This window comes from Phycomyces blakesleeanus (assembly GCF_001638985.1).
Source record: "Phycomyces blakesleeanus NRRL 1555(-) unplaced genomic scaffold PHYBLscaffold_16, whole genome shotgun sequence".
Taxonomy (NCBI): Eukaryota; Fungi; Mucoromycota; class Mucoromycetes; order Mucorales; family Phycomycetaceae; genus Phycomyces; species Phycomyces blakesleeanus.
Window position 1 is genome coordinate 1,062,735 of NW_017265149.1, and position 23,203 is coordinate 1,085,937.

A 23,203-nucleotide genomic window follows, 5' to 3' on the forward strand; every position below is an offset into this window, starting at 1 on the left:
CCTTAATAGTGCAGTAAGTCTCTCTGTAATAAATGATCTTACTATACTTTACAGATATAATAATATATATATATATATATGTCAAATATTTAGGTTAAGTTCAAATCATGAAATTATAAATCCCAATATTTATTTTGAAAAATTTAATTTTATTTATTATAGTATCAAGTTCACTTTGAATTAAAAGAAAAAGGAAAAGAAAAAGGAGATCCAAGTCCACTAAACAACCGTGATAACTGCAAGATCAGTGTAATCGATATCTTCTCCTGACTCTTTGCTGATAGTAAATACATAAGTTCCAGCTGGCTCGTTCAAATTAAGAGTAATGTAATTCTTGCCAAGGGTGAGATCAACAGGTTCAGGGGCCTTTTGAGGATTGCTCAAAGCATATTCGCCATCTTCATTTTCAACTGCAGAGATCATGTAAGCGTAGTATGTATCATGACATGTTCCAGTGACGTCCCAGAGAACCTCATAAGTTCCATAGCTGTTCCATACAGTGCCATTGACGGGGTATGTGAGAGAGAAGCAGTTATGATTTTCACCGTCGTTAGTAGGCATAGGAGCGGCACAGACCAGACCGAGAACCATGGCAAGCAGAACAAAGGCAAAAGAAGACTTCATAATGAGAAATTGATTGATAACAGATGAAGATTGAATAGAATGATGATTGGAATAAATTGATGGGAAACAATGCCTAGTATTTATATTAAATATTTGTTTAGCTCTTAAAAGATCTTTCTTTTTTTAATTTCCTATTTGGCTTATCCCCATCTTATTTTATTCTAGTAGTTCTTAGAGGTCGCTATTAATTGGAGTTTCAGCCTATTTTCTTGACGTTATTGCTTTTGTTTTGCTTTAATAGAGACAACAGAATGAAGTTAATTTAGAAAAGTATAGATTTAGGTTTATTCGCAAAGAGCAGTAAAATGATATTTTATTTGAAAGCCCCATTTACTTTATATTTATATATGCATATCCTCTTCCTTGGTTTACAACAAAGTGGCTTTTGGCTCAAAAGGGTTATAGGAGAAGATCACTACAAATAAGGAAAATAGAGAAAATGTGGAGTCCTTAGAAGGCCTCAGCCTTTTTATGGGTATGCATAAGGATTGATCATTAAAGCCACTTTGTGGCACCAAATAACTCAATTAACTCGAACCGATTATTCTAGACTCAAATCAATCCAGCACATAAGAAAAATCTATCCTGACATATAAAATCTTAATAGCTACAAAAAAATAGTCATTAATAAGTTGCACAAAATGTCAGGTCACTAATACTGAAATTTTCAAAAGGTATTTGCGTTTTGAATTAGTTTATGTGCGGGCTGCAAGATTTATCTTTTTAGTACAATATATGTTTTTTTTTGTAAGGATGCTGAAACCCAAAGGGTTTTTATTGATATATAAGTTCTAAGATGAAAAGGAGTGCCCAATCCTGCTTTTGAGATTTATTCTCTATTGCTGTTAGGATATTTTAACTTATATATTATATGAGTGAGTGTACTTGGCAAGAAGAGGCAAATAAAGCTCTTAGTAAAAATAGGCGACAAGAAAAGCTGCAGAGACAAAAACAGAGGTACTCGGAAATGGAATATCTTAAAATACAAAGGTTTAGGGATGGTGTCAGGCTGTTAAGAGTGTACAGCTGATGAGAGAAACAACAGGAGTGTTCGGAGGGACAACTGGTGGGAAACAGGAGGGAAAGAATGGAATGAATGTCTTGTATGGAGGACATGTTTCCAAAATGAAATAAGCAAAAATTAGCTCACACAGAGAGCCTGGGAGGAAAAATGAACAGAAAATGGGAACTCGTTTCCTTTTCTTCATAATAAATGGGGCATAACACGTCAGGAAAGATGGTAAGAATCTATGTGACATGCTAGGGGAGAAAGGAGAACACAGGAGATCATTGAGCATGAATGGCAGGAGAAAAGAACAAAAGAAAAAAGGTTGCAGAGGGATGTAATGGTTGTTAACTTGATAGAAGAGCTTGTTGATACTAAGAGGGTTGTGAGGGCACTCTTAGTGCAATATAATGCGATTTTCAGGAATAATTACCGAAATTAGAGGATTTTTAAACAGGTTGAAACACTATCAGAAATGACTTTTGTCAGATAGTTCGAATATAACAAGATTCACAAGGAGTTTTATCTATCAATCAAGATTAGTAGTTTTCCTTTCTTGATAGAAAATATCTTTCTCAATCTCTTTAAAATTAGGTAAGAAAGTAGATAAATTCTGGTGGACGTTTAAAGAAAATTAAAAATATTAAAATAGCAAAAGCAGAGTATCTTTTGAGCACCAGGACCTAAACAAAACAAAAAAACCAGCATACAAATCAACAATATCAATGAATCAGCTGTAATAACCGGTATATACCAACACTCTACTCTGCTCTATGCAATCCAATATGAAAACGTGGCTATTTTATGACATCTACATATTGGTACTTTATACTTTATGTCTGTCAAATTATCTTTAAAGCCTGTAATATAAAAAGACTTGTAGGTAATGATGCTTACTTCTTAAATACACCCAAATCGATTTTTTTGTGCACAGTCTGTGTAAATACAATGAGCACGTTTACTTGTGTATACACCTCGCCACGACTTTTCTGTCTTTCTTTCAGACACGCATTTTTTATACCTTTCCATCTCTCTCATTCCAATGCATCTCCTTTACAATCTCCATGCAGATTAGCCAAATTCAGTTATAAGTTTCACGCCATTGCTATTCTCAAAAATTATTTTGAGTTTTCTTAATGAACTTTATAGATAAAAACGACCCATAAAATCAAACACGGTAATCAACACAATGATAAGAATACCCATATTATATTGTATTGTATTATATTTATCTTCAGATTTATTTAACTAGATTAATTTTTCTTATTAATGAGACTTCCTAATTACAACATTAACCTCTTCAATCAAGTAAAAAAAAAGTTTGAACGCGTATTTTTTTATTAGTCAACAACAGTTTAAAAAATATTTTATTTATTTATTAAAGATATACATAAAGAAGCTATTTTATTTTATATGATTTCACTTAATGTTTTTTTACATGAGTAAAAAAATAAAAAGCATGACACCAAGTTCTTTGTCCCCGCATTACGCGGCTCAATCTCCCTCAGGACGTAAACCTGACTTGGTAGCGAAGGAGGTGTGGGAATGGTGTTAATCCGTGGCGTAAGACAACAACCGGGTTCATCCCAACTGCCCTATCTCATCACTGAGAAGGGCCTGCGAACGTACCAGAGAAACCTACCACAAAGTAGCAGGGTCCAGCGTGTTCGACTACCAAGCAACACCGTCAGTTCCAAAGAGCTTCGAACAAGGATTTCATGAAGAGTCGGCAGTAAACTCCACTTCCTCCCCGTCCTCCACTCAATAAACTTTCATGATGCTAACTCGGCGGCAGCTTTTTTTAAACATTGCTCGTCGCCATTGTTTCAGAAATTATACAATTAAATTCACAATTCAGAACAATGTTGATCTGCGCCTCTAAGAATTAACCAAGAAGCTAGAGACGACGCACTTCCGCTTTTTCCTGCACAGAATGGAAAAAGAATGTCTCCCAATCGACCCATAGGTAGCGCGTCAAACTCAACTACAGGCAATCAGGGGGTACCCGTCTCCAGAGTATAAAAAAAGCTAAAGAGAAGAAAACCGTGTCGGTTGAATGGGCTTTATTTTGATATACCCGCAGTCTGCGACTAAAGTTTGGGACTGCGCTTTTTTTTGCCAGGGGTGTTTTTTGCCTCCCACGTCAGAGCAGTGACATAGCTGTATACTCTTTTTTAGTAGGATTGTGTAACTATTCTATGACAGTAGTAGAAGCTTATAAAATTTAACTAAAACATTTGTGCAAAATATCTTTGCAAAGTAAAGTGAAGCAAAGAAGTAAAGAAGTAAAAAGAGACGAATGGTTTAGTTTTGATCGGTGTAGCAATAACTCTTAAAGTGGAGTACAAGTTTCTATAACGGCGATTCGTAGGTTACTCTAAGCTGGTCTGTGCGCTTTTTATTCGAGCGTACAAAGGGATTTGTTTTTTCTTTTGCTTGTACAAGTAGACACAAAAGAGACCCAAAATTATTTCAAAGCGATACGAAGTAATAAATAAAAAAGCAAAAAGTATAAATGTACATTATCTGAATTATCACAGTGCGGTAGGTGGCGGAATTTTGAGTTCAAGGTTGAGTTATATTGAAATGAGGTTATACCAATAGTTGAATGTACCAAGGTGATTTTTAAAGAGAATAAATAAGTATATTGTTTTATTATATTAATTTTAGAATATACAGCTATGTAAAATTTACTGTTTTCTGGTCTCGACATTTTGGACTAGCTGTCTAATCATGCTAGCACTTTTTATGAGTTATTTTTTTTTTCGAGACTACTCCCACAATCTTGGCTTTTACTTTAAGCTAATTAAATATCCAAAATATATCATGGATGTCGTTAAAAATAGCATATACTAGCTTCATAATTTACATAAATATTGACCAAGCTTCATATCATATATTTTCATTTTATATAAAGTAGAGCCGGAAATAATATTTGAAGTGTTCGGGATTGATTTTGGGGTTAGTATCTCAATATATGAAAAAGTGGATACTGTGAGAGTGCTATTTATTAAAAAGACAAAATAATATTGTTTATATCCGTTATTATTAAAATCCCTATAATTCAAATCCCTGTTGTGTAATGGTTGGTTTACACTGTATAAGTGTGTAGTGTACATGTACCTGATATGTAACAGTTCCGGAAATTGTTAACTTGCCAGGTTCATTAGCAAGAAGAAACCAGTGTTTGGTCGTGGAGGCTGCTCTCCACTCAATTGTGCTGTGTATACCACAATATTCATGCCATTAATTTGTATTCAAGATTTTATTCTAAGACTATTTGTATTTAGATATTTTTTTTTAAAGATGTCAGATGTAGTTTTGATTTGATATACATATATGTGCAAACTACTAAAACAACTGTTTCTGTTTCCCGTGCTATTAAATTGCCATGTCTTTGTTTGTTTGCTTTTATATGACAATTAAATATTAACTACTATCTCGTGATCTTGGTTTTGATAATGTATATTGTGAGACTAATATAAGTAATATATATACATATATCTATAATATTTTAATTGTAGCTTATAAGAACATGGCATACGGCACTATAATAAAGCATCTCCTTATACTTCAAAAGGATAGTATATATGTATTGTCAAGGTTCTTTAAACTTGATCTTAGGTATAGGGTGGAGCAACACAATAGTTCTTTTTATAAATTCATTTTTATTTGATTTATCAAGCTTGCTTTAGACTAGAAAATAAAGATCTAAGAATATAAATCTAAATCTAAATCTATCAAACAATATCAACAAGTGCCACATCGGTGTAGTCCATATCATCTCCTGTATCTTTGATGATACCAAATACATATTTTCCAGCTGGCTCGCTCGAATCGAGAGTAATAGAAGCCATTCCAGCATTAAGATCAATTGAATCAGATGCCTGATAAGGAGTTCCAAAGGTATAGTCGCCGTTGGACTCTTCAGTTGCAGGGATTATGAAAGCATAGTATGTACCAGAGCATGTTCCAGTAAGATCCCAGAGAGCTTCGTAAGTTCCGGAGCTGTTCCATACAGTGCCATTGACGGGATATGTGAGAGAGAAGCAGTTGATATTCTCAAATTCGGGATTTCCTGTAGGGGCGGCACAGACCAGACCGAGAACCATGGCAAGTAAAGCAAAAGCAAAAGAAGTCTTCATGATAAAATATTGACTGAAGTGAATGATGATTGAATAGACAGATGATTGGAATAAATTTACGGAAAACAATGTCCAGTATTTATAGTAAATTTAGCTTAGATATTAAGAAATATGGCTCTTTTTTTTCTTTAAAAAAAAGCTCTTTGGCTTATTGATTCATTTTATTTACTTTTACTAGCTTTTAGATGTTGTCTTTAATGGAAGTTTCAGCCTAGTATTTTGATATCATTCTCATTTTTCTAGAGACAATGGAATTCCGGGAGTTTCGAAAAGCCTGATTCCTCATTTATTTCTATAGAGTCTAGCTCACAGCTGTTTTAAAGCCCCATTTACTTTATATATATATATATATGAATATGATCTTCTTTCGGTTATAAAAAAGCAACTTTTGGCTCAAAAGAGTTATACAAGAAGAGCAGTACAAATAAGTAAATTTGAGAAAATGTGGAGTCCTTAGAAGGCCTCAGCCTTTTTATGGGCATGCATAGAGGATTGATAACTAAAGCCACTTTGTGGTACCGAAAAAGTCAATTTATTCTGAACCATTGTTCTAAACCCCATTTGACATTCAGTACATCAAAAATGCTTAATTCTTGATTGGCAGACATATGGGTAAAAAATAAACATTAGCGGGTGTACATACTGCCAAGTTAAATACTTCCATTAATTACTTAATTTGTAAATGGATTCTGTATTTTCTAAATTTAGTAGACTACATATTCAAAGTAATTTTTGTTTTATTTAAATTTACTCATTTGAGAGATTTTTTTTTGTTAGAATAATACAAGGCGCAATCATTTTTTGTGAAATTATTATATAATTAGGTATATTTTTTAAAGAAACTCTAATATTAAATGGTATACATATTAAATCAATGTTGTCCTGTAGTATAGTTTATGTATATATGTATGGGTGTATGTGTAATGTACATAGAAGGCTATAAAATACTGTTATCCAATACATAGATCTTTCCAGCACTCAAGATGAAATATTTAATAATAAATTAAATCGACTATTTGCTCTCTTGATATATATTACACTCTATTCATCAGAGTTTAACACTTATATTATTTAATTATTAAATGTTTGCTTTATATAATTTGCATCTTGTATACAGTTGTTTTTAACTTAATATCGATATTCTTCAACATATAATATTAAAAAATTATTATCTACTCTGAGGTATTCGGGATTGTTTATGGGCTAGTATCTCAAGAATGGGAAAAGTAGATACTGTGAGAGTGTTATTTATTAAGAGCATCCACTGGTATGTGTAACTAAAATAATTACGTAAAATAAAAAAGCCGCATTTAAAAGAGATAATTTAGACCATCCACAGCGGTCTGGGTAAAATTAGCAGTGTATGTAAAAAAGCCCTGGATGTTTTTGTGAATTGTTAAATTTAAAAAGCCGGTAATTATTATTGAGAAATAATCAGTTAAAACTTTTAGTTAAGCAAACCGCTGGGGATGAAAAAATCTAAATTTCCTGTCTAAATTAACATTCTTGTTAAATTTACACAGACCGCTGTGGATGCTCTTAAAATCCCTGTAATTCAAATCCCTGTTGTGTAATGGTTGGTTAACACTGTATGAGTGTGTAGTGTACATGTGTCTGGCGTGTAACAGTTCCGGAGATTGTTAAATTGCCGGATTCATTAGCAAGAAGGAACCAGTGTTTGGTTGTGGGGTCTGTTCTTCACTCAATTGTGGTGTGTATACCACATACTCGATTCAACCTGTTTTAATTTGCTTTAAATTGGGTAGAATAAATCGAAGCCTGGTTAAAAAAAACTTTTTTTATGCTAGAAATTGTACTTTGTTTTGATATATATATATAAAGGATATAAATGGCCTTTATATATTGAGAAGCTATTTGAAATGACACCTAGGAACAATTACTGGCGCGAGTTCGATTTAATACTGTATATTAATATTAACTTGGCAGTATGTACACCCGCTAATGTTTATTTTTTACCCATATGTCTGCCAATCAAGAATTAAGCATTTTTGATGTACTGAATGTCAAATGGGGTTTAGAACAATGGTTCAGAATAAATTGACTTTTTCGGTACCACAAAGTGGCTTTAGTTATCAATCCTCTATGCATGCCCATAAAAAGGCTGAGGCCTTCTAAGGACTCCACATTTTCTCAAATTTACTTATTTGTACTGCTCTTCTTGTATAACTCTTTTGAGCCAAAAGTTGCTTTTTTATAACCGAAAGAAGATCATATTCATATATATATATATATATATATAAAGTAAATGGGGCTTTAAAACAGCTGTGAGCTAGACTCTATAGAAATAAATGAGGAATCAGGCTTTTCGAAACTCCCGGAATTCCATTGTCTCTAGAAAAATGAGAATGATGTCAAAATACTAGGCTGAAACTTCCATTAAAGACAACCTCTAAAAGCTAGTAAAAGTAAATAAAATGAATCAATAAGCCAAAGAGCTTTTTTTTAAAGAAAAAAAAAGAGCCATATTTCTTAATATCTAAGCTAAATTTACTATAAATACTGGACATTGTTTTCCGTAAATTTATTCCAATCATCTGTCTATTCAATCATCATTCACTTCAGTCAATATTTTATCATGAAGACTTCTTTTGCTTTTGCTTTACTTGCCATGGTTCTCGGTCTGGTCTGTGCCGCCCCTACAGGAAATCCCGAATTTGAGAATATCAACTGCTTCTCTCTCACATATCCCGTCAATGGCACTGTATGGAACAGCTCCGGAACTTACGAAGCTCTCTGGGATCTTACTGGAACATGCTCTGGTACATACTATGCTTTCATAATCCCTGCAACTGAAGAGTCCAACGGCGACTATACCTTTGGAACTCCTTATCAGGCATCTGATTCAATTGATCTTAATGCTGGAATGGCTTCTATTACTCTCGATTCGAGCGAGCCAGCTGGAAAATATGTATTTGGTATCATCAAAGATACAGGAGATGATATGGACTACACCGATGTGGCACTTGTTGATATTGTTTGATAGATTTAGATTTAGATTTATATTCTTAGATCTTTATTTTCTAGTCTAAAGCAAGCTTGATAAATCAAATAAAAATGAATTTATAAAAAGAACTATTGTGTTGCTCCACCCTATACCTAAGATCAAGTTTAAAGAACCTTGACAATACATATATACTATCCTTTTGAAGTATAAGGAGATGCTTTATTATAGTGCCGTATGCCATGTTCTTATAAGCTACAATTAAAATATTATAGATATATGTATATATATTACTTATATTAGTCTCACAATATACATTATCAAAACCAAGATCACGAGATAGTAGTTAATATTTAATTGTCATATAAAAGCAAACAAACAAAGACATGGCAATTTAATAGCACGGGAAACAGAAACAGTTGTTTTAGTAGTTTGCACATATATGTATATCAAATCAAAACTACATCTGACATCTTTAAAAAAAAATATCTAAATACAAATAGTCTTAGAATAAAATCTTGAATACAAATTAATGGCATGAATATTGTGGTATACACAGCACAATTGAGTGGAGAGCAGCCTCCACGACCAAACACTGGTTTCTTCTTGCTAATGAACCTGGCAAGTTAACAATTTCCGGAACTGTTACATATCAGGTACATGTACACTACACACTTATACAGTGTAAACCAACCATTACACAACAGGGATTTGAATTATAGGGATTTTAATAATAACGGATATAAACAATATTATTTTGTCTTTTTAATAAATAGCACTCTCACAGTATCCACTTTTTCATATATTGAGATACTAACCCCAAAATCAATCCCGAACACTTCAAATATTATTTCCGGCTCTACTTTATATAAAATGAAAATATATGATATGAAGCTTGGTCAATATTTATGTAAATTATGAAGCTAGTATATGCTATTTTTAACGACATCCATGATATATTTTGGATATTTAATTAGCTTAAAGTAAAAGCCAAGATTGTGGGAGTAGTCTCGAAAAAAAAAATAACTCATAAAAAGTGCTAGCATGATTAGACAGCTAGTCCAAAATGTCGAGACCAGAAAACAGTAAATTTTACATAGCTGTATATTCTAAAATTAATATAATAAAACAATATACTTATTTATTCTCTTTAAAAATCACCTTGGTACATTCAACTATTGGTATAACCTCATTTCAATATAACTCAACCTTGAACTCAAAATTCCGCCACCTACCGCACTGTGATAATTCAGATAATGTACATTTATACTTTTTGCTTTTTTATTTATTACTTCGTATCGCTTTGAAATAATTTTGGGTCTCTTTTGTGTCTACTTGTACAAGCAAAAGAAAAAACAAATCCCTTTGTACGCTCGAATAAAAAGCGCACAGACCAGCTTAGAGTAACCTACGAATCGCCGTTATAGAAACTTGTACTCCACTTTAAGAGTTATTGCTACACCGATCAAAACTAAACCATTCGTCTCTTTTTACTTCTTTACTTCTTTGCTTCACTTTACTTTGCAAAGATATTTTGCACAAATGTTTTAGTTAAATTTTATAAGCTTCTACTACTGTCATAGAATAGTTACACAATCCTACTAAAAAAGAGTATACAGCTATGTCACTGCTCTGACGTGGGAGGCAAAAAACACCCCTGGCAAAAAAAAGCGCAGTCCCAAACTTTAGTCGCAGACTGCGGGTATATCAAAATAAAGCCCATTCAACCGACACGGTTTTCTTCTCTTTAGCTTTTTTTATACTCTGGAGACGGGTACCCCCTGATTGCCTGTAGTTGAGTTTGACGCGCTACCTATGGGTCGATTGGGAGACATTCTTTTTCCATTCTGTGCAGGAAAAAGCGGAAGTGCGTCGTCTCTAGCTTCTTGGTTAATTCTTAGAGGCGCAGATCAACATTGTTCTGAATTGTGAATTTAATTGTATAATTTCTGAAACAATGGCGACGAGCAATGTTTAAAAAAAGCTGCCGCCGAGTTAGCATCATGAAAGTTTATTGAGTGGAGGACGGGGAGGAAGTGGAGTTTACTGCCGACTCTTCATGAAATCCTTGTTCGAAGCTCTTTGGAACTGACGGTGTTGCTTGGTAGTCGAACACGCTGGACCCTGCTACTTTGTGGTAGGTTTCTCTGGTACGTTCGCAGGCCCTTCTCAGTGATGAGATAGGGCAGTTGGGATGAACCCGGTTGTTGTCTTACGCCACGGATTAACACCATTCCCACACCTCCTTCGCTACCAAGTCAGGTTTACGTCCTGAGGGAGATTGAGCCGCGTAATGCGGGGACAAAGAACTTGGTGTCATGCTTTTTATTTTTTTACTCATGTAAAAAAACATTAAGTGAAATCATATAAAATAAAATAGCTTCTTTATGTATATCTTTAATAAATAAATAAAATATTTTTTAAACTGTTGTTGACTAATAAAAAAATACGCGTTCAAACTTTTTTTTTACTTGATTGAAGAGGTTAATGTTGTAATTAGGAAGTCTCATTAATAAGAAAAATTAATCTAGTTAAATAAATCTGAAGATAAATATAATACAATACAATATAATATGGGTATTCTTATCATTGTGTTGATTACCGTGTTTGATTTTATGGGTCGTTTTTATCTATAAAGTTCATTAAGAAAACTCAAAATAATTTTTGAGAATAGCAATGGCGTGAAACTTATAACTGAATTTGGCTAATCTGCATGGAGATTGTAAAGGAGATGCATTGGAATGAGAGAGATGGAAAGGTATAAAAAATGCGTGTCTGAAAGAAAGACAGAAAAGTCGTGGCGAGGTGTATACACAAGTAAACGTGCTCATTGTATTTACACAGACTGTGCACAAAAAAATCGATTTGGGTGTATTTAAGAAGTAAGCATCATTACCTACAAGTCTTTTTATATTACAGGCTTTAAAGATAATTTGACAGACATAAAGTATAAAGTACCAATATGTAGATGTCATAAAATAGCCACGTTTTCATATTGGATTGCATAGAGCAGAGTAGAGTGTTGGTATATACCGGTTATTACAGCTGATTCATTGATATTGTTGATTTGTATGCTGGTTTTTTTGTTTTGTTTAGGTCCTGGTGCTCAAAAGATACTCTGCTTTTGCTATTTTAATATTTTTAATTTTCTTTAAACGTCCACCAGAATTTATCTACTTTCTTACCTAATTTTAAAGAGATTGAGAAAGATATTTTCTATCAAGAAAGGAAAACTACTAATCTTGATTGATAGATAAAACTCCTTGTGAATCTTGTTATATTCGAACTATCTGACAAAAGTCATTTCTGATAGTGTTTCAACCTGTTTAAAAATCCTCTAATTTCGGTAATTATTCCTGAAAATCGCATTATATTGCACTAAGAGTGCCCTCACAACCCTCTTAGTATCAACAAGCTCTTCTATCAAGTTAACAACCATTACATCCCTCTGCAACCTTTTTTCTTTTGTTCTTTTCTCCTGCCATTCATGCTCAATGATCTCCTGTGTTCTCCTTTCTCCCCTAGCATGTCACATAGATTCTTACCATCTTTCCTGACGTGTTATGCCCCATTTATTATGAAGAAAAGGAAACGAGTTCCCATTTTCTGTTCATTTTTCCTCCCAGGCTCTCTGTGTGAGCTAATTTTTGCTTATTTCATTTTGGAAACATGTCCTCCATACAAGACATTCATTCCATTCTTTCCCTCCTGTTTCCCACCAGTTGTCCCTCCGAACACTCCTGTTGTTTCTCTCATCAGCTGTACACTCTTAACAGCCTGACACCATCCCTAAACCTTTGTATTTTAAGATATTCCATTTCCGAGTACCTCTGTTTTTGTCTCTGCAGCTTTTCTTGTCGCCTATTTTTACTAAGAGCTTTATTTGCCTCTTCTTGCCAAGTACACTCACTCATATAATATATAAGTTAAAATATCCTAACAGCAATAGAGAATAAATCTCAAAAGCAGGATTGGGCACTCCTTTTCATCTTAGAACTTATATATCAATAAAAACCCTTTGGGTTTCAGCATCCTTACAAAAAAAAACATATATTGTACTAAAAAGATAAATCTTGCAGCCCGCACATAAACTAATTCAAAACGCAAATACCTTTTGAAAATTTCAGTATTAGTGACCTGACATTTTGTGCAACTTATTAATGACTATTTTTTTGTAGCTATTAAGATTTTATATGTCAGGATAGATTTTTCTTATGTGCTGGATTGATTTGAGTCTAGAATAATCGGTTCGAGTTAATTGAGTTATTTGGTGCCACAAAGTGGCTTTAATGATCAATCCTTATGCATACCCATAAAAAGGCTGAGGCCTTCTAAGGACTCCACATTTTCTCTATTTTCCTTATTTGTAGTGATCTTCTCCTATAACCCTTTTGAGCCAAAAGCCACTTTGTTGTAAACCAAGGAAGAGGATATGCATATATAAATATAAAGTAAATGGGGCTTTCAAATAAAATATCATTTTACTGCTCTTTGCGAATAAACCTAAATCTATACTTTTCTAAATTAACTTCATTCTGTTGTCTCTATTAAAGCAAAACAAAAGCAATAACGTCAAGAAAATAGGCTGAAACTCCAATTAATAGCGACCTCTAAGAACTACTAGAATAAAATAAGATGGGGATAAGCCAAATAGGAAATTAAAAAAAGAAAGATCTTTTAAGAGCTAAACAAATATTTAATATAAATACTAGGCATTGTTTCCCATCAATTTATTCCAATCATCATTCTATTCAATCTTCATCTGTTATCAATCAATTTCTCATTATGAAGTCTTCTTTTGCCTTTGTTCTGCTTGCCATGGTTCTCGGTCTGGTCTGTGCCGCTCCTATGCCTACTAACGACGGTGAAAATCATAACTGCTTCTCTCTCACATACCCCGTCAATGGCACTGTATGGAACAGCTATGGAACTTATGAGGTTCTCTGGGACGTCACTGGAACATGTCATGATACATACTACGCTTACATGATCTCTGCAGTTGAAAATGAAGATGGCGAATATGCTTTGAGCAATCCTCAAAAGGCCCCTGAACCTGTTGATCTCACCCTTGGCAAGAATTACATTACTCTTAATTTGAACGAGCCAGCTGGAACTTATGTATTTACTATCAGCAAAGAGTCAGGAGAAGATATCGATTACACTGATCTTGCAGTTATCACGGTTGTTTAGTGGACTTGGATCTCCTTTTTCTTTTCCTTTTTCTTTTAATTCAAAGTGAACTTGATACTATAATAAATAAAATTAAATTTTTCAAAATAAATATTGGGATTTATAATTTCATGATTTGAACTTAACCTAAATATTTGACATATATATATATATATATTATTATATCTGTAAAGTATAGTAAGATCATTTATTACAGAGAGACTTACTGCACTATTAAGGGATACAATTGATAAATTATGTATATAAAAGTGTATTGGGCTGAACAATGGCACAAATTTTAATTCAGTTAAAGAAGATATAGACTTATAAATCACAGTTGTAAATTTTAAAAAGAAACATTAGAAAGTATGTACTTTTTCAGTAAAATATACTTAGTTATCTATCTATCTATTAGCACATTAGAAATTTGCATTCCATAATATTCTTTCTCTCAACTGGTGTGTGTTAACTTGAACTTTTAAGCTTTGAAATAATATAATCAATAAATAGATTATTGTATGAAACAAAATGAGGGGTAGGAGAGGTAGTCAAATTGCAAGCTTTTTGAATAAATCTAGTAATACTAATTTGACAGTTTGTGAAACTTATTTGCACTTGCTTTAACTAAAGAAATTTACACTACCCATGATGTAATATCCCTTGATTTAATTATTTATTTATTTATGTTTGGCTTTATTCTTTTCTTTCTTTCTGATGTACTAAATAGCTCATTGAGCTTAGAGAGATATATTTGAATTGAATAAAATCATTTGGTGCCACGGAGTAACTTTATAAATTGATTCTTTGTGCGCATTAAAAGAGGCTGTGTAATAGGTGAGGGCCTGAACATTTATCTAATGTCCTTGTTTGGACTTTAAATCACTTGAAATCATGATGAGTTAAAAGTCACCTTACTTCAGCTCAAATAAGAGTAAATGTGCACTCATACATTTACATATATAAGAGAAGTGGGGCTTTCGACTGTGATTATATTACACTACCTGTGTAAATAAACCGGAACTTCCGCCTCCTTCCATCTTTCTCTCTTTCTGTCTTATTCTTCTTTTTAAAATAGATATTTTTTGTATGTTTTCTGGTATACAAGGTTACGAAATTAGGCTGAGACATTGAAAGAAGAAAATAAAGGAACGAAAAATATAAAGCTTAATAAAAAGAAAGGTAGAGATAAAAATACGGTCATATGGCTTGTCAAGTTAAAGAAGGAATCAAAGATGTTTTTTTTCTAAAAAAGACTAGGACATAATCTACTATAAATACCATGTATTTCTTCTGTCAGTTTACTTTCAATTATTCTTCTACTCGATATATATTCTCTCTTCTTACCATGAAGCTCTCTTTTGTACTTGTCATGATTTCTATGGTTCTCGGACTGGTCTGTGCTGCTCCACTATCTTCTGATGATAAAGAAAACTGTGTTGTCCTTACTCATCCTACCAACGGTACCGTCTGGTACGCTAGTGGAAGCTACTTGGTTTCATGGAATCTCAGAAAACACTGCTATGGAACTTATTACACATACATGATCCCAGCAACTGAACAAGAAAATGGCGAGTATGCTTTTGGAGTACCTTACAAGTCTCCCGAGCCAGTTGATATCAATTCGGGAATGGGTACCATAGATCTTGCTGACCACGTAACTCCCGGTAGTTATGCCTTTGCCGTCGCCAAATATGATGGAGAAGGCATGGACTATAATGATTTTGCGCTTGTCAATCTTGCCTACATTTAATATATTTATCTCCCTTTCCTTCTCTTTTTCTCTTTGTTTTTTTTTTGTTTCTTTCATTTTTTTCTCAACTAAAATCAAATCGATTTTTTAAAAAAATGAATAAATGCATTAAAATAAATACTGTATTTTTTTCTTACTTTATACTTTATATTAAATGTCAATGCTTGTGAACAATATATATATATATAAGCACACTATTAATAGATCAAAGAAAAGCAGTTGTTACTAAGCAACATATTACCTCCATGCATATATATATAGTATTTATATACTCGTAGAAATTACAACCAAATACTACTAATCGTCTGTGAGATTTTCAGAGTTAATAAACAAGAGCCTGGTGTCTGTTTCAATATATCGGTCTGTTAAAAGAATAATTGACAAGAATAAAATCTGAATAATACTTTCTGTTAATATTATGGAAGCTGAATACTATATGTCTTTACTTCTTTCTAAAATAAACTTCTATTAGACCAAATAATAGTGTGAATAGTATTTCCTAATGGCTTAGATTCTTAATTCTCATCTACTGTAATTCCTTACGCTAAAATTATCTTGGTAACCTCTCAAAGCATAATATATTTAAGGGGAGTTATTTGGGTGAACACCAATATAACAATAATAATACTAAAGTAAAAGCATGTCTATAATACACTTTTATTTTATTATATTGCTATAGGTAGTGTATTTGTGTGACAAAAACTCTGATTAATATGGAATAGAAATGATGAGCAGAACGTATATTATTCTTGACAGCTTCTCTAATTCTTATAAAATATAATTTTAATTTTGTATTGGGATTTTCAAAAAAAATTAAATAAAAAATCTCCAGCCACAATATATGTGCACCTGTAGAATTGGGTTGTTTCATTTTCAATTTTTTTTTATTTCTTCTTTTGTACCAATATAACTTTTGTCATTTAATTATATTTTATTAGCAGATACTCTTTTATCAATGTACTTTAAGCCATGTTTAAACATAATCTTTTCATTGTTTTGAGCACCAATTTTAATTGTCTCAATGTCTTTTGAGAAATTTGGGTAATGTTGTTATTTTCTGGTAAATCAAAGACACTCCTTAACTATAGATAGCCTAAAACGTCTTGAATAGGGCTTAATTAAAGAAAGAGAGAGAAACTGCAATAATTACTACAAATATATGTTGTCTCTATCGTTCCATAAGCTCAAACTACTTTTATAATGTTTGCTTTTAAAGAGATCAAAAGAAGGAATTGATAAGCACCTCTAACTGCACCTTACTTGGTTTTAGAGTAAAGAGTAAGAGAAAAAAAAAAAGAAAAGTAGAAATAAAAGAAAAATCCATGTACGGTAGCACAAGGTGGCTTCAGAAACTAATGTCTTCATACTCACTAAAAAGAAGAAGAAAAAAAAGCGGGCTGTGAGATGGACAAGAGGTCCAATTTTTCTTTGGCTGGTGCTTGTATGGAAGCCACTTTTTTATTACTATTGCTACTGCTATTATTGTCATAGTGGTCATTACTTTCTTTCTTTTTTTTTTTTTAAAAAAAAAAAGAAAACTCGAAAAATAATCCCCACAATATGAACATGACCTTTGATTATAAGCATTTCACAATTCTCTACATCTATAGATTTGATTTCTTTGTTTTTTAATATATATATATATACATATACATATACATATTCTATTGCTTATTTCAAAGGATATTGATACTAAGCCTAATTACTATAAAAAGAAATAGAAAGAAAGAAAAATATGGTGTATTGCAAAAATCAGTAAAGTGTGATGGAACTGGTTTGCAAAATCAAAAGCAAGGGAGATACAAAGATGAGTCCTTGATATCTATAATACATCTCATTATAAATACCATTTATTTATTATCAATTTTATTTACTTACTTATATTTGAGTCAGTTTTCTCTATCTCTCTATCTCTTCTCTCTTTTTTTATTATTATTTTGTTCTCGTCATTCCGATTATCTTGTCTTCGTCTTTGTCTTGGTTCTCATTCTATCACTTATCTATCTCGTTTACTATGAAATTCTCTTTTGCCTTTGTTCTGATTTCTCTGGTTTTCGGTCTCGGTTTCGATCTCGATCTTGTCTCAGCAGCTCCCCCGTCTTCCACTGTTCCTACATATAATCCTGCCGTCTCGGGTGAAAATTGTTTTTCTCTCACAAACCCTGTTAATGGCACGGTCTGGGATAGCTACGGAACATATGCTGTCAGTTGGGATGTCAAGGGAGAATGCCAGGGTGACTACTACGTCTACATGCTCTCAGTGAGCACAGATACGGATGGACAGATTTCCTTGGGACATGCCCAGCACTCTACTTTGACTGTTGATCTGGCATCCGGTGGAGCCGTTGTAAATCTTTCTCAGGATGAACACGCTGGTGATTATGTGTTTGCCATCAGCACAGATACTGCAGAAGGCTTGGACTATAATGATTATGCGTTTGTTAAGGTTATATAAAGCCAAACAAAGATCATATTGTATGTATCCATACATATATACACACATATGTATGTATATGTACATGTATTCTTTTTTCTTAAAAAAAGTGTGTTTTATAAGTCTACATACAAAACAGACTATCCTTTTACTTATATATACAATAAATAAATATTTAATTACTTACTTAACGATTCAGTGCAGTATGTGTAATAAAATGGGTAGTAGATCAGATAACATCTTTACTACCGATACTCTGGAAATTTCCAAAATACACACAAGTAGCTTTCAAGAAACCCGATAATCTTACTATCGTTTACTATTTATTTAATCTATTCGGTAGATTTAATATAAGCCCTCCCCACCTTCGCCCACCTAATCCCACCAGATGGCTCTGATCATCCGACAAAGGTAAAACCAGGTATGACAAATTTTAGTGTACACAAATTCTGTGGCTGTTTTGGTGTCTAGTAGTAACAGAACACAAACTATGGCTGTGATTCTGATTCTGATAATGATTATGATGTCAGTAATAAATAGCGAAAGAGAAATACATAAAGACAAAGGCAGAAGAGGTTTACGCTAATGTAGTATTTGTTAAACGCCTATCGGATATATATATGTATTTACATGATTCGAGCAATACCTTTTTTTTTCCGGTTTTATGTTTCAAATGACACAAGTACTTTACGGGCTACATTTACGTTATTCATAAAAAAGTTATCAAGCTATGTCTTCAAAGCCAAAAATAAAAAATCAAAATCAAAATCAAAAGCAAGACAAAGGAATGGCACCGCGGATAAGTAGAATGGGTGACCTGGTGGCCTGGTGAGTCGTGTAGCCATTGTAGCCGATATTTAATTCAATTTTATAATATTATCATTATTTTAGATTTTTGTGCTTCTTTCTATATCCATTTCTCTATCTCTCTATCTCTGTCTATTTCTTTCTGCATATTCTTTTTCTTTTTTCTTGTCTTTCTTCACTTGTATATAAATACAGCTTATAATTTGTTGTCTACCTTTAACATTAATAGGTTTTATTTTATTTTATTTAAATAAATAAATATATATATATACTGGTACAAATCAAAATCAATATAATAGAAGAGGAACATTTGATATCATTTACTTTTTTATTTTTCTGTTTTCTGAGTATTTAATTACTCACGATTAAAAAAAAGCAAAACCTTATATATAAGCATGCTAATACTTACTGCCTATAATTAGTTGTTAGGCTACCGAGGAGATTTAATTTTTTTGTAGGTGGGATACGTGAAGCCTAGCAACTACAGTTTCTTTTAAAGAAAGAAAGATAACCTGTATAATCATTCTGTTTACTAGAGAAAGAGAGAGAAAGAGAAAATTAATTAATAGGAGAGTTATATATAACAATTGATTGTTGATTATATAAAGAATTAGGTAACGGAAGAACAAAAAAAAAAGGGGAGGAATCAGGATACTAAAAAGTGGGTTTGAATCATAAACCTGGTTTTCTTTTTATCTAATAATTTCTCCGTCAAGAATATATATATATATATATATATATATTAGGTGTTCTTTGTGATTGTGCGTGTGTGTGTAAAGAGGCTCAGTTTGAACACAAGATGGCTGAAGAGAAACACAACAAAGAGAGTTATGTATTGTTAATATTCCTTCATTTGAAATATGTATGCTCTCTTTTAAAGTGTTTCTTGAATAAAGAAGAAGAAATATAGAGAATTTGGTGATGGAGACAGCTATCAAAAGAATATTAGTATAATTATTATTATTATTTTGCACATTGAATAAAATATAAATATTTTATATACATGAGCATGTAAAGAGTCTTGCTAATTTTAAATACGATTTCTTTTTTTTTCTTAGATAACTATAATTATAATGTATATACATACGATATATGAATGGTCGAATTTATCGCAGTGGATTCAAGTTACATTGCATTACAAAGGCACTTTTTATTAGTACCAGTCCAAAATAAAAGAAGAGCCAGAAATCCCACGGACACACGGATAAGCAAGAAATTATATTGTTGGAATAAAGATTTGTGCCTAGAATTTACCTTGTTTTCTTTTCCATTGATATTTATAATGTAAATAAATGAATTTACTCTACTATCTTACCCTGGTTGCAAGTCTAGAATAATTACAATTTGTATTCTGGTATAAATATAATTGAAACAAAAAAATGTCCTATTTTGGGTCAATAAAGATGGCAAAAGTGCTCTCTATTTAATGAGGCGCAAGATATAAAAAAAAATATGTCTATACTTTGCAAAAAATAAAACAGCGTTATTTTCTCAGAAATACATCCTTTTCTTTGTCCACCACCTTATCTTCTTGTCTTTTTTTTTTCGAAAGTTAAAGCAGTGATTAAAGCTCGAGATGGTTACATCATACAGTAGGTTTTACTTATTAATTTTTTCCTGAAGAATCTGACATAAAAAAATTTGAGCCGTTTATTTGGAATTTGAAATCAAGAAAGAAAAAGAAAAAAGAAGCCTGGCTGGCTGGCTGTGATTTTTCTGTGGTGGTAAGTGTACATCACTTTACAAACGACCAGCAGCGTTCAATTTCCTCAAAAGCCCAGTTAATCAATCTATTGACAACCTGCACCAATACCTATAAGCCCATGGGTGCGAAAACGATATCCTAGAATATGATAAGCAATTCATTTGACTTGATCCGGCTGGTGCTGACCGACGTTTAGTCAATAGCAGTGAAGCCTAAATACCCCCTCGACCACGAATGAACGTACACCTTTTGTTGGATCAATTATTCCACTTTTTTAAGTATCTCGCAACAACCATGCATTATGTGGACTGTTTGGGAAGTATATTATATCCACTGTCGTTTGGCTCTAACAAGGATCGCCTATGAGATGTGAGAGTTGGACTGTCAAACTGGATACCCTCAATATGCAAAAGTTATAAATATTGTTGTATAATATCAATCGCATCTTGATTGAATCCTCCGGGTAAAATACTTATGACTGCTTATAATACATGGCGAATCTAATGCTTATTCATAAAGTCAGGTTGATGGCTACAAAATAACTCTGCTGTCGACATTTGTCAGTCATGACGGTCTCTGGGCCTGTCTGTGAGAGTACTCTGCTCTTATCTCCAATCGTTATAATCAGTACAAATATTAGATTCAAGACTTTTGAACTACTCGCACGATTGATGGTAAACATCTAATGACATATATATGCCTAATAGAGTCATATTTCGCACAAATATTAAATAAGATATGTTTTCAAGAACAAGGCTTGGTGACAGAACAGCTTCATTGATGAACACGATAGCTGGGTCCATGTTCCCAAAGAGAAAATACCCTTTATGCTCACATAATTGCAAATCTATGCTTCTTCTTTTTTTTGAATAATATATATATAGTCGGTCCTTAACTCTGCATGGGATAGTTTTTGATAGTGTTTTCCTATAGTGCGATGTTACAAGAGAACCGATTACCCTGGATTGGGAATCATCTGAGATCAAAACTGCCTTTAAACATGTTACATGTCCGAAACCTAAGTAAAAACACTGTATTACAATCTATTCACAGTTTATTTTTATTTTTGCTCAGCATATATATATATATTTCTTGCGCCTCATTAAGTATAGAGCACTTCAAGGTAAAAAAAGTAAAAAAAAAAAAAAAAGAAAAAAGAAAAAGAAAAAATGTGCATATATTTTGTATCTCCTTTCTTTTGTCCAGTCAATTTATTATTATTAAAAAAAAAATATGCTTGTAAAAACATTGTCTCTCTTTGCACTTGGTTCAGTGACCTTGAACCTTGCTTATGCTGCACCACTACTCCAACAACAACAAAGCCTTGATGGTTCTAAACGATTGAAGGCTCAAAATACCCAGAAATGCTTTGAACTCACGTATCCTTTGAATGGCACGGTCTGGAATATAGACGGTGACGACGGCCATTCACACGATATCACCTGGAAGGTTGTTGGAGACTGTAGACCAGAAAATTATATCAATATCATTCCTGTGATTCAAGACACCGAAGATGGTTTGGTCAGTCTGGGGCTTGGAGACCCACAATATACCAGCCAATTACTCGATATCCAGTCAGGCAGGGCACGCATCAGTCTAGATGATCTGGAAGGAGAAGGAAGATATGTATTTGTAATTGGTCCATTATCAGAAGACTGGTCAGACTATGCAGATCTGGCGTACGTTGATGTTTATGAATGAATGTTTGGGATTTAAAGGCTTTGAATCTTTATTTTCTTATTGTTTTCTTGTTTATTCATTCCCTTTATGTTATGGTGGGCGGGTAAGTGAGGGTTTGGTTTATTTGTAATAAGCAAACAAAAAAAAACAAAAAAAATTATTGCATTACTAAAAAAGTTAAACCCTCTATTATTATTATATAATTAGATATACCCTGAATATCATGTACCTGTAAATTCTATATTTATCTATGTATCTTATGTATACTCTTTCCAATAAACTACCTTATGATCAAGAAACACATACACACAAATATATATATATATACAGTAATGATCAGATCATTAATTGATATGTTACCATAACTACCCACATCACACAAATGCTACCTATTTTCTTTTTAAAGTAAAAAGAAAGTAATAATAATTTATCACCATGGTAATAATGGTAATTATATCTGTGTGTATTGTATGCATATACGTTGTTGTTGTTTTTTTTTTACTGTTCGTCTGCACCAGGCTTCTCAGCACATAAGGTTAATCTAATGATATAAATATGTAATGTAATGTAAATAAATAAATAAATGAATGAATGAATACCTTGTGTATATTATATGCTGCTTAAAATCTTAAATATATATATATATATATATATATGTCTTTATCATCCTGTATTATTATTATTATTATTATTATTTTAAAAAAAAAAAGGCCTTTTATTTTTTTTTCTTTGTTCTTGTACGTTGTGTGCAAATGTACTTGCCCAGTCACGGTGTCAAAAGAAGTTGATATTCCAATACACTAAAATACAATACAATAAAACGCGCACATACGCATACGCATACGCATATGCATACACACAATAAGAAATAAATAAATAAATAAAAGCCATAGCAACAACAGGAATATTAATATTACTGTC

At 32.6% G+C, this 23,203-nt stretch overlaps 9 protein-coding genes across 9 annotated transcripts; 6 read left to right on the forward strand and 3 right to left on the reverse strand.

The window, feature by feature from the left end:
• Positions 1-219: 219 nt before the first annotated feature.
• On the reverse strand, positions 220-624 carry PHYBLDRAFT_147890 (hypothetical protein; the record flags this gene model as incomplete). Its single annotated transcript, XM_018431970.1, has 1 exon — positions 220-624. One exon carries the CDS (start codon positions 622-624, stop codon positions 220-222), a length of 405 nt encoding a protein of 134 aa, XP_018289436.1.
• A 2,465-nt stretch (positions 625-3,089) lies between these two features.
• On the forward strand, positions 3,090-3,398 carry PHYBLDRAFT_147891 (hypothetical protein; the record flags this gene model as incomplete). The annotated part of the gene is made up of 2 exons (XM_018431971.1): positions 3,090-3,141; positions 3,199-3,398. 2 exons carry the CDS (start codon positions 3,090-3,092, stop codon positions 3,396-3,398), a joined length of 252 nt encoding a protein of 83 aa, XP_018289437.1.
• Positions 3,399-5,370: 1,972 nt separating this feature from the next.
• Positions 5,371-5,775, reverse strand: PHYBLDRAFT_66348 (hypothetical protein; the record flags this gene model as incomplete). The annotated part of the gene is made up of 1 exon (XM_018441631.1): positions 5,371-5,775. The coding sequence occupies one exon, from the start codon at positions 5,773-5,775 to the stop codon at positions 5,371-5,373; it is 405 nt and encodes a 134-aa protein (XP_018289438.1).
• Positions 5,776-8,371: 2,596 nt separating this feature from the next.
• On the forward strand, positions 8,372-8,776 carry PHYBLDRAFT_170763 (hypothetical protein; the record flags this gene model as incomplete). The annotated part of the gene is made up of 1 exon (XM_018436424.1): positions 8,372-8,776. The coding sequence occupies one exon, from the start codon at positions 8,372-8,374 to the stop codon at positions 8,774-8,776; it is 405 nt and encodes a 134-aa protein (XP_018289439.1).
• Positions 8,777-10,713: 1,937 nt separating this feature from the next.
• Positions 10,714-11,057, reverse strand: PHYBLDRAFT_182251 (hypothetical protein; the record flags this gene model as incomplete). Its single annotated transcript, XM_018438594.1, has 2 exons — positions 10,714-10,948; positions 11,006-11,057. The coding sequence occupies 2 exons, from the start codon at positions 11,055-11,057 to the stop codon at positions 10,749-10,751; spliced, it is 252 nt and encodes an 83-aa protein (XP_018289440.1). The 3' UTR covers positions 10,714-10,748.
• A 2,465-nt stretch (positions 11,058-13,522) lies between these two features.
• PHYBLDRAFT_170764 (hypothetical protein) lies at positions 13,523-13,927 on the forward strand (the record flags this gene model as incomplete). The annotated part of the gene is made up of 1 exon (XM_018436425.1): positions 13,523-13,927. One exon carries the CDS (start codon positions 13,523-13,525, stop codon positions 13,925-13,927), a length of 405 nt encoding a protein of 134 aa, XP_018289441.1.
• A 1,348-nt stretch (positions 13,928-15,275) lies between these two features.
• Positions 15,276-15,656, forward strand: PHYBLDRAFT_70817 (hypothetical protein; the record flags this gene model as incomplete). The annotated part of the gene is made up of 1 exon (XM_018442340.1): positions 15,276-15,656. One exon carries the CDS (start codon positions 15,276-15,278, stop codon positions 15,654-15,656), a length of 381 nt encoding a protein of 126 aa, XP_018289442.1.
• Positions 15,657-17,670: 2,014 nt separating this feature from the next.
• Positions 17,671-18,394, forward strand: PHYBLDRAFT_70816 (hypothetical protein; the record flags this gene model as incomplete). The annotated part of the gene is made up of 2 exons (XM_018442339.1): positions 17,671-18,102; positions 18,290-18,394. 2 exons carry the CDS (start codon positions 17,671-17,673, stop codon positions 18,392-18,394), a joined length of 537 nt encoding a protein of 178 aa, XP_018289443.1.
• A 3,441-nt stretch (positions 18,395-21,835) lies between these two features.
• PHYBLDRAFT_170767 (hypothetical protein) lies at positions 21,836-22,517 on the forward strand (the record flags this gene model as incomplete). The annotated part of the gene is made up of 2 exons (XM_018436426.1): positions 21,836-22,281; positions 22,490-22,517. 2 exons carry the CDS (start codon positions 21,836-21,838, stop codon positions 22,515-22,517), a joined length of 474 nt encoding a protein of 157 aa, XP_018289444.1.
• Positions 22,518-23,203: the final 686 nt, after the last annotated feature.